Genomic DNA, 18,437 nt, shown 5'->3' with positions numbered 1-18,437 from the left:
ATTATTTTGGGCATAAGCCTCAATTTTAAGTGGTTACTGTAAGTCTAGGGTGGTTATTAGAGCAAGGTAATGGGATGATTCTTTTTCCCAAAAAAATATTTCTCAGAAAAAAACATTTTGACCTCAATCAACATAACGACTTTGTGAAAGAAGAGCCACATGAACTGTAAAAAGACAGAGTAGGAATAAGCAAAACATTTGTATGTGCGTTTTCCATAATAAAATAGGCATTCATTTTGGAAATTATTATAATATATACATAAAGTAGTGAAAAAATTGAGATTAAATGGGAGCAGAAACTAAACAAGTTAAATTGCATTTTTATTGGCCAATAAGAGCTTTGGGGCAGTTTTTAATAATGTCTTGCTGTTAGTTTACATAGTTTTTGCTTTCTCAGTTTAAGCCAATAATTTTGTTTGCAGGTTGCTCTTTAACTTGCAGGCTTTGTTTCTTTTTCTTTTTGATATACCAGTCAAGAAAATGACCTTTATTTACATAGATACATGGAACTATCGGTGCCTTGTGCTTTGCAAAGTATTAATCCTAAGAAATAACGTGTCTGGTGAAGAAAGAAACAATCTTTAAAAGCAGGGTGCAAGAGAATAAAAACGTTAGCACTTAATCTTTCTCTGGCTTCAGTGGTAGGTGTTTATCCCTGAGGTAAAACAATGCTAATGCTGAGCTCATCTCTGGACTTCCTCTGCACAGACTATCTGTTTAAAAACCTTGGGGACCCTTGGAGGAAGTCCAGCTAGAAAACAGATCCATTGTGATTCTGGTGCTTCTGGTAGGCTACTTCCTTCATTGTGTCTCTGCTCTACTGAGCTCCCAGAAAAACATTCAGGAAAAGAGGCAATAGCACATTTACTCATGATTTAGTGGAAGTAAATAGAAGTGACTTTTGAAACAAAATAATTTTCAAAAATATCTTCAGTTTTCCGTTTCAATACTTATTTAAGCACCGAAGTTTGTTAAACACATACCTATTAATAAACTGTTATTGGAAATTACATTGCTGTGAGACTTATTGAAAAAATGCCTTTTTTTAATCCAAACAGAATGTATTTGTACAACTTTCCTTGGCCTTTAGAAATGATAGTTACACGTTGGAATCTAGAATTAACCAAGCAGAGAGAGAGAGAAATCTTACAGAAGAGAATGCCGAGAAGGAACTGGAAAACTTTAAAGCAGCCATTACGGTAAGAAAACAACAGGAATTCTTTTCCTGAACTGTAGTGTCCATGGAAGTGCACACACACTGGAAATATGCATGACTATTCTTTCTTACATGTACTGTAAATTCAGCCCCAAAACTTCATTTTCTGCTGCTCAAGCTCCTTACTGTGAGCTGCCTACCAGAGAGCATTTTCTGCCACAGTAGGCCACCATTGCTGGAAAGGCACAGGGGATGTTGCCCTACATCTGGCAGATTTCAGGAATAAATACTATTAACTTGCTGGTCAGTTCTGAAATGGTCTGAAACCTGAGTCCTGACATTTGCACCTTGAAAGATGCAGATACAAGAAGGTGGTACAGGAAAGGAAACAGTGAGGGAATGCATGCACCCTCACAATCAGGTTTTGGGCCTGAGTACACTTCCATTCCAGCTGTTCCTGATGTAGCAGCAGTTTTCAGCCCTTCCTGCCAGCTTTCTCTGCATTTTCCAACTGAAATGACAAATATATCTCTGAGATGTATCAACCTATGTGCTGCACATGTTTCTGTGCAGAAAAGGGAAGGGATGGTTAGATGCCATGCTGCTAAATGAAAGATATAGACCCAATTTGTACATTACAAGGAAGTGTTGCCATTCTTATGAGAAATAGTGAGGAAAACATGTATTTCTCCAATTTACATTATCAAGTACGTCATCAGGTAAGAAAGCATACTATCAAAAAGATACTTACATCTTTTCATCTGTAACTTCAAATCTGCATTTCCAGATTAATTGTTTCGGGGAAAAAAAACCCAGATGTTTTGAATGTTTTGCTGCTCTTCCCTCTGTTCTCTTCGTAAAGAGCAAGCAAAAACAACCTATTAAATCTCAGGATTTTCAGACTGAAAAAATGTCTGTTAGGTTTGCCGTGTATTTCTCTTAAGAACCCCTAATTAGGCACCAAGGACCACGTTGCCAGCATGGGACAGATGTGATTAGCTTTTTCTTCCTCTGTGCAGTTCACACACTACAGTCTGGCTTTTACAAGCTTTTTTATGTAATTTATAACCGAGTGGAAACTGCCATTCCTATGAAAGCTTCTGTTCTATACAATGGAATAAACTAACAAGCAATTAAATGTAGTGATCATTTCTCTGTAATCTCTATCATATTAGACCCAGACTTGTTCCAATCTCATTGAGATGTTATCTTCATTTCTGTAGGGCAGGCATACGTTATATGGTTCAATGACAGTTTTACCAGTCTTTCTGATTCTTTTAATCAATCTGGTGATAACTGATGTTTGTTATTCAAAAACCTAACTTCCAGAGAAAGCTGATCTACATGAACTTCGATTTGTTCAAGAAAATAAGCAGGTTACAGCCGCCAAGGAAAAAAATGGAAAATCTGAAATTCTGTGCATGATTTTTCTCAGACAGATTCTTCCTTTATGCCTTCTTGGTTCTTGCAGTCAAATTTTGGTTGCAATTTATTATCAAAGTAGCTTCCATGATAAATAAGTGTAAAAAATTTTTGTGGCTGCAAATGTTGTTGTGCCAGATTCATCAGTCTCTTGGCTGTGTTTCTACACCAAAGGTTCGCACTACAAATGTGATTTCTGAAACAACTTTACTCAAAAGTTACCATGCATCATTCCACTCTTTTGAGGTGAGGGAGAAAAAGAGGAGCAGAGGTTATTCTTTTCTCACATCTTTTCAACTCCTTGACTTACTCTTGCAGCAATGCAAGTGAGGGGTTGCAGAGGACTAGGGGACATTGCAGCTGGACAGAGGGAAAATATGTGGACAGCAGCACAGTGATTAATTACTTAAAACAACCTCATTGCCAAAACTATTCCATCCTAAAAATGTTCTTTTAGAATATAGAAATCATGCAGCATGACAAAGTCTGCCTGTAAGACTAAACTAAATTGTATAAGGTTGTCTCATAACAAATTTCTCTGTGAACAGAAAATGTATTCAGTGAAGAGATATTCTCTAAGGCTTTGGCTAATAAAACATCTAAATGCATTCTTGCTTTTGGGAACCAATCCCAAGGAATTTATGTGCTTTGATGTTTTCCAGTGTTAATCTGTGCTGTCAAAGTGACAGTATTAATCCAGTGAATGGATGTGCCTATTGACTGACAAAAAGAGGTTCAGAAATTGCAATTGCCATTTGATTTACAGGCTACGTTATTTTTCTAATTATTCTTTTACATCTGGAATTCTTGAGACTATAATGTCTCATGTTCCAAATGAAAGTGGAGTATCACGACACTGAAAGGAGATGCATGTCCTTCTTAACACCCTGTGCCCAGGAAATTAAAATGTTTGTGCTTCAGGAGTGATTTTTAAGTGCTAGTTCAAATAAACTTGTCATCTGTAAAGTGCATAGGCAGTGAGGCACGATTCATAATAAACTTCAGGAGGGAGAGTGTTGCAAATGTGCTGAGCCCTCTTTAACTCCTGAAACAGCAGCAGCACTCTCTAGGTCGTCTGTGGTGGTAGTGCTGGCATTCCTTTGGGGCCACTCTGCCCATGGCTGGTTCTGCCTGGACATTTTAACCCCTTTTTGTGGCTCTGGCTACTTCATTCGAAAACTAGAAGTGGCAAGACATGATGATAAATCTTATGTATTTCCCCTCCAGTCCTCAGCTCACCTGTGGCACCACTATGAGCACAGGGAAGCTTACCAGAAGCTGCTGGAGGACATCGCTGTCCTGCGGCGTTTGGCTGCCAGGCTGTCGAGTCGCGCCGAGATGGTCGGAGCCGTTCGCCAGGTAGGAACATCCTGGTGTTTAACCTGTATCCCACCTGCACTTGTTCCCTCTCTCTCTTTTTCAGCCATAGCTAGAGGTTACACTCGCCCTTTGAGTTTTATTTGCCCTTCTGACAGATTAAAAACGTTTATTGCAGCGTCAGATAAGACACCATTTCAGTCTGGAAATAAGATTCAAACAGAAAAAGGTTACCCACTGAGCTATTCAACATCTGTACAATAGGAACATTATTCTGAATGCATTATTCAGAACTACAGCTGTATCACATGAAGCTTAAATCAGTGCAGCACTAGTAAGAAAACTTTTCTGGGTCAAAAAGCTCATCCAGTTCAGTCACCTGCCTTGGGCAGTGGCTCAGTCAGACAACTATAAAGAGTATAAGAACAGAGCGAGTATAAATGAGAACACAGCAATATCCACCCAGGTTCAAGACTGTTCCCTTTTAAGCAACCAGACTGATGCCAGTGACTAAGACCCTTGAGGGTTTGAAAACCAATGTAGCATGCCACATAACTAATCAGATGGGCACACAAGCAGGCTGTATAAATACATGTCAACATAAATTATGATATTCTGATGAATGCATGTGCATTTGTCTTTAACTAGCTTAGGAATTAGTTGTGGAGGTACCAATATTTCTTAAAGAACAGCTATTCCAGATTTAGCCCTGACAGGGAGCATAGATATAAAGGCAAATGATTTGTTGGAGGCATGTAGAGTTTAACTGGGTATTTCTTTCTTTTCTTCCTTAGGAGAAACGCATGTCAAAGGCAACAGAAGTAATGATGCAGTATGTGGAAAATCTGAAAAGAACATATGAAAAGGATCATGCTGAACTAATGGAGTTCAAGAAACTTGCCAATCAGAATTCTAGCAGAAGCTATGGTGCATCTGGTAAAAAAAATTACAATTTAAGGGTTTGTCTTGCCTCTATACAGGGAGATATTGGTGCTCTTAATGATTAAAAGTGAAGCACCATGAACCCTATTCATGAAGTTCTGATGTACTGGAGTAGATTTTAAAAAGCTGGAGAAATAAGTTCAAATGTTTCATGTGTGCTATAGTACAGTAATTTGAAATCACTTTCACTTACCAAATTCTGATGAGATTCAATGACATTTTCATTGGCCTCTTTCACATGCACATAGCCTGTGCAATTTTAATGCAAAGGTGATGGATAACGGCAAAATTTCATTATTTAAAACTTTTTTTTTTTTTTGCAACCTTGTCTTTTCTGTGCTGGAAACTGAAATATAAGTATTTTATTTTGCAAGTATCTATATGTGGAAGTAGATAGTGGCCTTTTGCCTGATCTCAGTAAAGATACTAAAGGTTTGATTTTTGCAATTATTTCAAATTTCTTCTGCAGCTTTCTTCTGAAGCTGAGATCAGAACTGCATGACAGATAAATATGTGGTCACTACAGACCTTGTATAAATATACTGTATCTGAGTTTGAAATACAAGCAAAGGCTGTATTTAAGGCTGTTTTTTATCTTTTTCTATGTAGAAGATGGAGTGCCTCGTTCATCTAGATCCATGTCTCTTACTGTTGGAAAGGTAATTCTACAATATTAAAAAAAGTGAGCATTTAAGGTAGTGAAATGTCTTTGTGTACCTGTGCTCCAGAGAATGGCTTAGGTCCTGTGCTTTGTTCTGGATCCTCAGTGAGAAAACTGAACATGGGATCAAAACTTACCATATGGTTCAGGATTCCATGACCACAACATTTTCATTATCTTAAGAATTCTACCATGGTCAGAGCACCTTAGGTGGGAGCAGTTATTTTGTAAGTGGGGCTCATTTTTCAGTTAGCATCAAAGTATCTTGTTTGATTTGACAAAGTATTCAGAGTGAGAGACCATCTCAGATTGTTTTTGCTTGACCCATTAGGAGCTTCAACATGTCCAGTGTTTCATTTCTGCAAAAATTCCAAGTGTTGGAGATAAAGTTTATTACAAAACTTGCTAAAACAATCAGTGATTTGAGAGATATGAGTCCCAGTGAGGCCATTAGGAAATTTGGTGGTCAGAGGCATTATACTCAGTCTACTGTTTATTTTCATATTTTTATTTGTTTAGGTTGTAGTTCCTCAGATTTAGTTTATTCCTGCCACATTTGAGTGTTGGGTATAAAGAATTAGAGCACAGAGCCTGCTAAGGGCAACACTGGATTTCAGAATGAGAACCAGATAAGTTGAAACGGAAGTCCCAAAAAAAGATTAAATTTAAGAAGGACAAGCCCAAGTAATAAAGAGGGGGGAGAAAACCCCAAAACACTAAAACGGTCTGCCTAAGATGGCTGAAGACTCCTTTGTGTAGTTTTGTGGCAGTAAATTAAATAAAATTGTCATTAATGAATAGGTACCGTTGGTTTAGTCTAGAACCACGATCATGGAGTAGGTGACTCCTCCTATGTATTTACTAAATCTGTGTTTAGCTCCTTTCCTGTAAAGTTGTCTAAACCAGAAGTGTTTGGATTTGCAGTGAAACAAAGCTGTTAGATGCTGTAAGTGTTTTGATGTTTTTACTCAGTTGGAAGCCCAGATTTTACATAGATTTTATAGGTTGAAGCATTTAGCTACTTACCAAATGACAGCAAAAACTTAAGTGATCTGTACTTGAGCTCGAATATGTTGTGTACAGCTTGCAGGTGTTTGTCATATAAAGAATGCTCATGATCCTTGGGAAATGTAAAGCAATGTCACATGGTGGTATCTAACAACTCAAGGGTGGGGGAGAAGGGGATGTTCCCAGGACATTCCTGTGGAAGGAGTGGGTGTTGTTGGTTCTGTAAGTTATGATTAGTAGGTTTAGATGTAATCAATATATCATAGTGGGTACAGGATATCAGAATGGGTACATGGCACTTTCCCCAGTATCGTTATACATCTGATTTATTCAAAGATAATGGCATATAATAAGAGCTGACAATATCAGCTCAGACCACATCTGTTGTGTGACTTACTCTACTGGGCTTTCAGTATGGAGGGAAAAGAGCAGCATCCCTGTACCACACTCATTTCACACTAAGCACTTGCCACAGCAAATCATACTAGAGGAATTTCTGGGGAAGACCACAACCTAGCATCCATTCATCTTAATTTTGTTCCCAACTCTCCTTTTCCCCAAGAGACATTAACCTACACCTTTTCCACACCTGTTAACCTACAGAATTGTTCTTCAGTCTGTCTTGCTGTGTTAAAAAAAACAACCATAAATTGTTGTTCCTCACAGAATATGCCTCGGAGGAGAGTCAGTGTTGCAGTTGTTCCTAAGTTTAACTCCTTGAACATTCCTGGTCAGTCACCAACAGCTTCACCTATACCTTCAATGCCATCCCTGGTAAGTAAACCCCGTATTTTAAAGGTACTATTTTTTGGCTAAATTACTTTTACATAAAGCCAAGCCACAGTTACTAAAAAATGGAAACCCTTTCATTGGTTTAACTTGTTTTGACTCCATCCTAGTGAAGGGGGTGGACAGAGGCAGTTTCTATTTGGAAGGGACATGTGCCTTCAGAATCTACCTCCTTAAATGATCATTTTAGAAACTGCTGAATAGGGAGGGCTGGTGATTCAGAGGCATTGCACATTGGTGAGGCAATTTACCTTTTCATCTGTAGTAACATACAGGAAAGAAGTTGTGAAAATAGGTGTCCAGTGTAGGAGAGGAATCTTAACTAGAAACCACAGAACACTAAACAGAAATACGTGTAATCAATGTACAGAAATGTGTGTGGTACAAATTTAGAAGTTCTGTGATGATTTGGGATCAGTGAAGTCATCAGCCTCTGTGTTGGCTGTTTATTTATAAAACTTTAATAAATCAAATGATAATCTAATTTAAACATAATGAATCCATATAAATGCTTTAGAGGAAAACTGCAAGGCATACTAACTGTTCAGAGATGAGCTATGATGGGACATAACCTGAAAGTTATGCAGTTACAAATGTTGAAAATGCTGGTTTATTTAAATGAGGGGGTTTGCTGAGGAGCTAAATCCATTTTAGTTTTAAGAAAAGCATCTGTTTGTGCAATTTAGTTATTATGTCCTCAGAGTCAATTGTTTCAGGAACTAAGTGTGTTTGTTTGCCATGGTTTATTATGATTTGGTTTTGTTTAAAATTTCCGTTAGAAAACTCAGCTATTAATGTTCTTCAGATAATAGGAGAGATAAAATAAAGTAATTATACTATTCAGTGATCAATGTATTTTGGAGAAAATTCTTAGTGTGCAAGTCCCCTGTTTACTGTGGTAAATTTGGAAGCTCCATATTAAAGCTACTTTGCTCGTGAGTGTGGGAAGAAAACCTAAGCAGCACATTGACTTTGTCATTTTATTGAACACTCATTTGAAATTTATTAATGGATATAACATTTGTTGCTGTGTTTTATTTACAGTCTGAATCACCTAGTAATGGAAGGAGCAGCCTAACATCTAGTCCTGCTCTGCCAGCACTTCTAGAAAAGTGAGTTGTCTAGGTCATCTCCTTACCTATTAAATCTTAGTATGAAATGATGACTGGATCATTTCTGTCGTTCCTAAACCAAGACATGAGGTATTGAAATCAGTGACACAACGTCAGCTTAGGTTGATTCATGATCTGGTAACTGTATTTTACCATGTCACCATCATATTTTAGTTTTCACGGTCAAGTTTACAAGCAGCATCTCAGACCTAAACTGAGCTTATAATCATTATTTGTTTAAAGTCCAAGTGAAAATAATGTCTCCTGTTAATACGACTTCTTTCTTAAGAGAAAATCCATCACCCACAGATGGTGTCAATTTTAGTGCCCAAAAAATAAGGCCTACAAAAAAGGTTGGATTCTAGAAGTTGAAATGGGTTCCACTGTTGAGTTTATTAAACCTGGACTTTGGTAGATTTGCTGTTATGTCTCAATCACTTAAACTCCTTGTCCCAGATCAAATAAATAAAGATAGGAGAACACTGCAGGAAGACAGCAATATAAAATGGCTTAACTTTAGGCTAAATGCTCAAAGCATTTTACTTAAGAAAAGTTTTAGTGACTAAAGAAATGTATGTGTTTGTGGTTTTTTTCACCTGTGCATCAGTTCAGCATACAAAGTCAGCAGAGGGGAGTAGCTAAAAGGCAAATAAAACCAATGTTTTGTTAAATTGGTATTTGATATTATTTCTATTATTTTCCCCTTATTTAGCTGGTTACAATATCTAAGATGATTTTTAGAAAATTGATGGAAATGTTTTCAAGAATAGCAAATAAATCCCATGGATGAGCCAGGAAACAAATGTAGGGGTTTTTTGCTTTTTTTTAAACAAGAAGCAAAGTGCAGGTCGTATTACCTTAAAAACATAGTAACTACTGTTCTTAAATTACAACATTTTGAAACTAATATTTTTCTTGATGTTTAGTTTTTCTTTTGAAAGACATTTCATTTCTCTGTTGTACATTAAAAAAGACAAATCACGAGTCACAAAACTGTAGTGTGCTCCAAATACAACACATCAGTGGCATTATTTTCTATTTGTCTTTTCTTTTGTCTTGGCAGTGGAAAGTCTAATGGAGAGCCTGACTGTGAAACCTCTACTTCTGTGCTGTCACAGAGCGGGTTGGAAGAGATCAGCCCTGAAACTAAAGCCAAGATAGAGGAGGAAGCATATAACAAAGGGTGGGAATATTTTATGTGAACTGGATCTGTAAATATGTGCTACCAGTTTACTGCATATGTTTTTAAAATTTATTTTTAAATGCAATTTTAAATGAGTGACATAACTGAAAGGTGCTCCTAGAAGACAGTAATAATTGGAACAATGTGGGAAACAACGTGAGTGAGCTTCACTCATTGTATTTGCATGGTACCTGTTAATTTTCATCCTTTATTAATGAAAGGCAAACTGTGGGAGAGCAGTTATATCAGAGATTCTGAGTTGGATGGGTGTTCTTATGTCAGTAGTGCTCAGCTTCATGACAGGATAATCCAAAAACAGCCTTATGAAATGTTTATTCTGAAAAGGCTACACAGAAAGGAGTAAAGAGTAAGAATCAGCTGTTGCAGTAGTCATGTTGTTTGTGTCACAAAGTGCTTTACACAGCATGTTTTGGGGCAATTAACAACTTTGGGATCTGTTTCTGAATGCCAAGCAAAGAACTCTGTACTAGGATTTAGAGTGAGACAAAAATTTTGATCCCCTCCTGCAGAATCCAGCATACCACCTATCTTCAGCATTGATTTATTCTCCAGGAGAAAAGAAATACCTGGAGGGTGTTCAAAATTACCAACTCCTTTACAATAGAAAGAAGTTCATCTCTGTTGAGGACTATAACCTCTTTTTCTCATTCAAGACCATAAATTTTGTATCAGCCCTTATATAATCCTCTATTAAGGCTATCTGTGTACTGTACTCACAGTCTTCAGCTAATTTTTACTCTTGTCTAAGTGCTACAACACTGCTACTTCTATTTTATTGCATGAATCAAAGCATAAAGTTAATTTTTCACTAAATAAAATCAGGCTTGTACAGCATACTAGACTAAGAAATAAATGTTTTGTGTGTTAAAGCTATCAGGAAGGCTTGAAGAAAACCAAAGAACTTCAAGAACTGAAGGAAGAAGATGAAGAGACACCCAAAGAAAGTCATGATGAACATGAAGAAAGTGAAAATGAAGATGAGATTAAAAACCTGAAAAGCAGGTGAGACAGTGGGGTAATATGTCCATAAAAGAGGGGCCACTCTGTTCTATTTGTGGTACCCAACCAAGTGTTTTATACTATCACCTTGACATGTTTTCCTGCAGTCTAGAGAAGCATATTTCAAATAACAGTATTTTCACAGAAAGGCATGTTCCAAGACAATGGAGTTACAAAATGCAAGTTTTTATTTTGCTGTTTCAGCTAAAATTGTATGTTGACATCAAGATGCTTCATCTTAATGGGGTTTGGTTCTGATTTGAGGTAAAAAAACATTCCAGAAAAGTTCTTTAGATGCCAGAAAGTATCTCTCTGTAGACGTCATTGTCTCATGGAGGTTGTAATTCAGGAATCCCAAATTTGTGCTGTATGTCATTCCCAAAGGGTCACCTACAAGCTGAATGCAGAGTAAGACAAGCTCCTCAGCTATGTTGGGCTTGCTCTGACCTGCACAGGCAGGTGCTGGCTGCCTCTGGGAGCTGAGTGGGTGCAGCAGGACAGCACCAGGCTGCAGTTCCTGCCTGTCACTGGAGTGACACGCTCGTTGCACCCTTCTGTACCCAGTGCTCTCTGTCTGCACTGGGGACTTCTGAATCATCTGCTCCAAGTCTTCCCTGAAGCATTTGGTGCTTCAGGTGGAAAACACACCTGAAATGTTCACTTTTTCTTACAGTTCATTATTGAATCTCCTCAGTGGCTCTGCCACCCAATTCAATACACCTGCTGCTTCCTGCATTCAAAAAGCAATGAGTCTTCTGAGTTAGAGGCAAATGGAATGCTGGCCAAAGGAAGTAGCATGTCTAGTCCCAAGCTAAGGCAGGGAACCTTACTTGATCTGGAAGAATTCATTTCCACTCCATAAGCATTGTGGTTATAAACATCTGTAGATTTGAGGCTTCAGCCATGTTCAGAGGGCAGCCATCTCGCTAGTCATGACACTCTCAGAAAGAAATGTTTATGACATGTTCTAATGTTTAATTTAGTTGGCTGAGGTATGAACAGTGCAGGATTTTGCATCATATCAAGCTCTGAGACAGGTGGGAGAAATAGAAGTGAAGTTTGCAGTCTTGCAAATATTACTCAAATCATATCATAGTGAAATAGAAAATGAAATAAAATTTAGCTATTTAGCTATGTAAGTGTGACTTTGCATAATGTACAACTGCTTAAAAGTTTCTGCCCAAACTGTGGGCAATTAAGATAAAATAGCTTAGACAATAGGGAAGGCTTTTTAGCATGTAGAAAGGGGTGGGGAACCTGAAACTGTTTGAAATAATAAAACTTTATGTAACTACTCTATAATGGTGAGAATAGGAGGTAAAACTAAGTGTCTATTTAAATAAGGCAGACTGCAATAGGAGTGTGTGTATAGATAATTTTAAACTTGCTACTTTCAAACTGTATAAAAAGCTATGGTATTTCTTTGCTCAGCAGAGTGCACTGGGGAAAAACACCTGCCCCTTTGCATTCCCTGGCCGTAATAAAAGTGCTTTTCAGACTGTTCAGAGGTTTCTTTGAATCAATAGAATAGTTTGAGTTGGAATATCTGAGTGTACAGCTCTCCTTAGAAGAATTTCGCGGTCTGTTTCTTCTTTGACAAGGTGTTTCTATTGGGAAAAAAAGATGGGGCACCATATATCTATGAAACCTCTCAAACTGTAAAACTTAAGATAATAAATTTGCGTATATAACAGTTTTCTTTTAATTTTACAGCAGACTCGAAGTCATCATTAATTATTTATATATACTGTACCCCAAACTGTGCAAACACTGGAACGTGGTATGGCTTGTAGTGGCTGCAATCATCATTTTTGCTGTGGTGTTGGGAATCTACCATTCCTACAACTCCTGCGATGAGAAGTCAGAGGGAGCTGAAGGGAAGGCCAGCTGCTCTGCTGCCCACCAGTATTCCTGGTGGAACTCAGGATTTCGACATGAGCAACGCACTGAATAATAAAGGAACAACCGCGTATTTCTGGTACCTGAGCAAGTTTGCATATTAGCCCACTGTTGTTAAAGGTAGTGCTTAGTCACCCCTACGGCTGTCACATGTGAGCTGTCAGACAAGTGAGTTGCTCCACACCCCCAGGTCTGGGGGTGCAGGGTGAACACATCTTGCCAAGATGAAAATCTGATGAATAATCCTGTCAGTCCTCCTGTTGTAACTGACTGATACAAATAAAGTATTGTGGAGTCATGATAAGGTTGTGGCAGTAATGAGCAACCAGCGAAATGTTTAAAAGAATGATTTGCATAGGACACTGATGTTTTGAAGAAAATCATAAAACCTGCATTTGCAGTTAGTGCTTTACTTGGCATTTCCTGAATTTATTGTTGATTGTTGAAGTACTAATTGCATTTAAGTCCTTTGAGGTTTAAGAGTCTAATTAATTTCCTTATTCGTGATTATTGGGTAGAAATAGAAGTTCTTCTATGGAAGAATTTAATTATATTATTAGACCAAATGCCTTGCTGATAGAGTAATTTTAAGAGGAATTATCTGTATGATTATTTAAATGGAATGTTAAGTACATGCTTAAATGTGTTTTATGATATACTTTAAGAATGGGACCACCGCTGCTTTTTTTAAAATGGAATACTCAACCTAAAATGGGGTCCATGTGACATCATCAAATAAATCCGGGAACTTCTGATATATCAAAGGGACATCTTTGCAGAAATTTCTGTATGACACTCAGAGTCAGGACTGGTTACAGCAAAAAGTAGTTGCTGTTTGGAAGGTTAGATGAGCTGCCCAAGCCCAAAATACAGCACTCTTGGACATGGGAATTCTTTATTAAAAAACAAACAAAGAAAACAAAAACTCTTCAAACCTCTGTATACAGGTGATCACACTTAGTGGACTCTGCCCTACTACTAATACTGGAGATAGATATTCTTTGAGATCTGCAGCAGGAACACAGTTCTGCAACAGCCAGAACCCAACCAGTGCCTACGTGAATCAGGACAGGGAAGCAGTGAGGACTTAAGAAAGCTCACTGTGTGTTTTTAGTAGTTCATTTTCAGAACCTGATGCCAGGTATCCAAATGATCTGATACACTTCCAAAGCTGAACTGCCAAGTCATGAGAGATTCATCTCTTGCAGTTCTGCCTATCTGGGAGCTGCGAGTTCTTACACAAGAATGTGAAAGCCTGAAATTCTTGGATAAGCAATTCCAAAATGGTGAAGCCATTTTCTGTAAAAACCCCACCACCTAGGGCTGAGACCAAAATGTGTGTCACTGAGGGTGTACCTTATGTACCTGCTGAAAGTCACTTCTGACTGAAGGTGAATTGTGTCTTTCCTCAGCTATAGCCACAATATCAAAATCAGTGTGACACTTGATTGCACTCATATCTTGCATTCTTCTGGCATTTCCTGGCTGAGAAGCAGGTCTGTTCACCAACTGAAGGATGTGTGTCATGAAGTACTGTAATTTCAGTTCAGACACAGATAATATTGTCCTGTTTTCTTTTGGTGTAAACACTGACCCTCAAGGTAATTATCAAAGAAAACAGGTTCCTAACTCAGTCAGCAATTTAATTCACATGTCTGGCACTAGTAACGAATATCCTGCTAGTGAATTTTTGTTTGTTACATCTTTAGCCACGTGTTTCTTAGGAGACATTTATAGAAAAGAGAAAGAAATGAAAAATTAAAAAAAGCAGACCATAACCACTTTTTTTTTTAGGGGTGGTGGAGAATGAGGGAGTCTATAAGCAGTTAGAAGGGAGGTTTTGTATTTTAAAGTCTGTATTATTGAGGAATAATGTGCCTAAGGAAGTTCAAAAAGGATAATGGGAAAGTGTAATTTGGTCTAAATTTGTAATTGGTAAAGAATAAGACAGAAGAAGGTTTCTTGCAAATTACTTGGAATCTGTTTGGTTCAGTTAGAATATCTGACTGTGAAGAACTACTGTGATATTTCACATACTTTCAGTATTTGAAGAAACTTGTCAGTTGTTCTTTGAATACTTCTTTATTCAGCTTCTTTAACTTAATATTCTTTACGAATGACATGCTTAATAAGGCATTAAAAATTGAAGGTAAATAGTTCTGAATATTCAGAATTCCCTATGCCAGAAATTATGGAGCATATTTGATTATGTGATTGTGGACATGGTGGCCTGCATTGAAGAAAAATAATTATCAGTGCCTATAATCGAATTAATTCACTTTTATTTGCATCTGCACTGATGTGGGCCCAACAGCTTATTTTAAGTACACATAGAAACTTATTGATATCAACAGGACTCTCAAACTGCTTAATGTTAAGCATGTTCTAAAGCTTTTTTGGTCAGTGGGTGAACAAAGTCTCCATGCTCCCTTGAAATTCAGCACACTGCCTTTTTGTGGAATTAGTGCACCAGGGCCAATTCCCATGAGTAGTTGTACTGATTTGAACTGAACTACTTGCATGTCTAAGGCAAGTGTAATTTTGCCACAAAGTTTTTACTTGTTTTGGGGAATCTACTGAAGGAGGCAAGAGGTTTTAATGAGGGTGCAAAAATGAAGATAAAGTTTATTTTTAAAAAAATTCTTTTTTTTATAACTACTTTGAGCAAACTGTCCACTAAAAATAATAAACCACAATGACTAACAGCACAGTAAATAGTTTTGCTTATATTTTTCAGTTAGTTAATGAAAACACCTTTTTTAATAAGAATCTAGATTAAGCTCAAAAACTATTCTAAATGTCATTTTATTTGTTGGATGTTAGTTTGCTTTATCTGGAAAAAAAAAAACAACAACCTCTTCTGTGTTCAAAGATCACATCAGATAACAAGAAACAGAGCTATTATTTATGCTATTAACACTGAAATAGTTTTCCTGAGGTGCAATATTTATTTTTCTGCTTTAACAAGACACATTTATTGTTTTTCCTGCACAGCACAAATGTTTCTAGTAAAAGGAATTTCAAAAGGGCACTATTTTTGTGTATCATATTTAAATTTGTAATATTGTAAGATTTTGCACAAGTGTGCTGGTATTGTACTGTATAGTATCACATACTTGAGTTTTGAAATAAAAGTACGGTTTCAAGTCCTCAATGTTGTTACCTTAAGGATTTGGGGTTTGCCTGTGCTCTGTCTGCACACTGATGGCTGTGTTCTCATGAAGCATGTTACATGTATCAAGGATCTTGTTCTTAGTTTTCCAGTTCTTCAGGAAAATTATGTAGAAGAAGCAAGCAAACTCCTGTGTCAATAGAGAGAATGTTTGTGAGCAGGGTCGTGCCTGTCACACCATAGCAACGAGATGAGAGAGGAAGCTGAGATATCCTGGAGAGAGTTTAGCACCTGCTTCAGAGGGAGGCCACGTGTCACTGAGGAGGCCAAACATGGAGAGCCACAGGGGAAATCTGTAAGCAAAGGATTCTGAGCGAAAGGTTAGGATTCTTTATTTGCTTTGTGTCCTCGTAGACTTGGGAGGTTGGGGAAGCCTGGGCTTTGTGGAGAGCTGTCCAGTGGGTAGGAGACAGTGCTCAACTTCTGAATCTCTGATAGTCAGTGACAGGGAGAAAAACTCTGGGACAGCGACAACCTTGAAAGGAATTGCTGTAACCATGGAAAGACCCCGACATTTGTATTTTCTCCATAAACGTGTTTCCTCTCCTGCTGTTCAGGTTTCAAGGGTCCTTTAGAAATGATTGTAGAGAACAGTTACTTCTGTCCTCCCATATGAAAAGTTTTCTGTTTAGCAATCCTCATCAGCATTTTAAAACATGCTGGCACGAGAGGCTGGGAATTTTTCTTATAAGTTACTACAAGTATTTAGGTCAAACTCTAATTAATCATTCTGTATAAGTCTGTGCTTTTTTTCACTGCACTAATTATGATGAAGACACAGAAAAAGGTTAAAGACCTTTTGTACTGTTACAGTCCGGATAAGTGATCTTCCACACAGTTTTAGAACAGCTGAAATACAAAAAGGAAGAAACCAACAATAAAATAGTTATTTCTGTCTCATTTCATCACTCTAAAATTCTTTTCTCCCTCCTCCAATCTGTGTTTTGCTCTTACAAGACCGTGTGAAGCAGCTTGTATTTTTGTTTGGTTTTGCAAAGGTGTTTATCTCATTTTTTCAGCTAAAGGTCCTACTAAAGATCAAGAGCATAGACTGAGTTTGACTAAAGGAACTTTGCCACAGTGAGTATAGCAGGCACAAAGTGTTAAAACTCGGCAGGACAATTAGCACGCAATTTTAAAATGTCAGAAACCCAGCTCTTGATTAGTTTTCATGGTAGGAAGTACTTTGCAGTTCAGGTTAAGCATGGAGATGGTAAGATTTTGTTTAATGTTCTCAGTGTTTTACAGCCACAGTCTACTTTTCTCCTCCCACATTGTAAATGCAAGTGAATCCGCTTACAACCTGCTTCGAGTGAGAATTAAGTCTGATTACAGTATCTCACATTGCCATCACTTTGTAGAGGCAGGTTAGTACAGAACAATAAAGGAGGGAAGAGAAACTGGAGCAAGAAATTTGTCTGAAGATCTCAAGGAGCTTTACTAACATTCAGTTCCAAACCACAGCCCAAGCACAACCCAATTTTCATTTCGTTATTGCTGATGGAGACATTATTTCACTAACCCACAGCATTCTCCCATTCTCCTTAGGCCCTGCAGGTGCCTGTCTGTGTTACAGAATACCAAATCATATCATAATCATGTTATATGCTGCTCTAGGAGATTGGGCCTGTGCCTAGTTAAAAGCTAATATTGCCTTAATATATTAAGTGGGAACTTTCTACAATACAAACCACAGCTTAAAGAGGTAGCTACTGTTACATTTGTGTTTACAGGACTTTGAAAACAGCCTGAGGACATAGGGCATCGAAAAGTTTCCTGAATCACAAATTGAACATGATGTAACAAAACCATCCTGTTGCAAAAAAAAAAAAAAGAGAAATGGCTCACACCATTCTGAACTCTGTAAGCAGGTAAAGCAATTTATTAATCAGTGCTTGGCATTGGCAAGGCCTCACATGGAGACAAAGAGCAAGCCAGCAGGGGTTTCTTAGCTGAAAGAAAAGTGGGAGCAGAGGCATAACTCTTTAAATACATAAGATAGTTGCAAAACATAAGGGAATAAACTATTTTCCATTGCCAGCAGGAAAAGAAGTGATAGGTTTACATTACTAAGTCAGTTTAGAGTAGAGAATACCTGTGAACAGTAAAGGACAGCAAAGCACTGAAATAGAGCATCTGAGGAGATGTTAGGAACCTGTCACTGGAAGTCTTTGAGAACAGGTTCAACAAACATCTGTCAGGAATAACAGAGATACAGCTGATATGACTGACAGCAAAGGAACTAGTTCATCTCTGGAACCCTGCCCTGTGTTTGAAGGAATCTCTGAATCAAAAAAATAATTGCTCTGCTAAGACTCCCTGAAGGTGTTCTAAGTTACAGCTGTGAGGATCATCTCTGTTTTGAACCCATCTGTGGAAATCACTGTTTGTTGGAACTTAACAAAGGCAGCAGTGGTGGGACTGGCTCCCACCTCCATACCTACAGTCTCACATGGAATCTCATTTACTGTAGTGGATCTCCAAATCTGTTCAAAACTGGGTTTCAGTTACCTCTGTGTTATGGTAACTCTTTGTGCATTGGAACTCTAAGGGAAAAAAAAACAGTAAAATTACTCCATCAAGACATATGGGATAGTGGGGAGTGGATGTCCTTCCAATTCCAATAAACAAAAGAAAAATCCATCGTGGCATGCTGTGATACAATAGAGGACTTGATTTATTTACCAGATGAATAGATAACATGAATAATGAGCTGATAATCAGTAAAAAAAGGAAAAAAATAGCAAAAGAAAAAC

The 18,437-nt window shown here is 37.7% G+C and overlaps 1 protein-coding gene across 17 annotated transcripts in view; it reads left to right on the top strand.

Moving 5' to 3' along the window:
* The window catches only part of MRVI1 (murine retrovirus integration site 1 homolog), a 105,391-nt gene extending 89,265 nt beyond the window's left edge, over positions 1-16,126 (top strand). For 16 of the 17 annotated variants that reach the window (XM_017825040.1, XM_017825039.1, XM_017825055.1 and 13 more), the window contains 9 exons: positions 1,059-1,199; positions 3,806-3,937; positions 4,690-4,831; positions 5,447-5,496; positions 7,173-7,280; positions 8,340-8,407; positions 9,471-9,590; positions 10,482-10,613; positions 12,324-16,126. In XM_017825040.1, the coding sequence (XP_017680529.1) occupies positions 1,059-1,199; positions 3,806-3,937; positions 4,690-4,831; positions 5,447-5,496; positions 7,173-7,280; positions 8,340-8,407; positions 9,471-9,590; positions 10,482-10,613; positions 12,324-12,564 (1,134 nt within the window). In that variant the 3' untranslated portion in view covers positions 12,565-16,126. The remainder of the gene's footprint in view (positions 1-1,058; positions 1,200-3,805; positions 3,938-4,689; positions 4,832-5,446; positions 5,497-7,172; positions 7,281-8,339; positions 8,408-9,470; positions 9,591-10,481; positions 10,614-12,323) is intronic. The other variant, XM_017825053.1, reaches the window with a different exon arrangement.
* Positions 16,127-18,437: the final 2,311 nt, after the last annotated feature.

The sequence above is a fragment of the Lepidothrix coronata genome, unplaced genomic scaffold, assembly GCF_001604755.1.
Source record: "Lepidothrix coronata isolate B3197 unplaced genomic scaffold, Lepidothrix_coronata-1.0 Scaffold115, whole genome shotgun sequence".
Classification (NCBI taxonomy): domain Eukaryota; kingdom Metazoa; phylum Chordata; class Aves; order Passeriformes; family Pipridae; genus Lepidothrix; species Lepidothrix coronata.
This window is presented reverse-complemented; position numbering and strand designations above follow the sequence as displayed.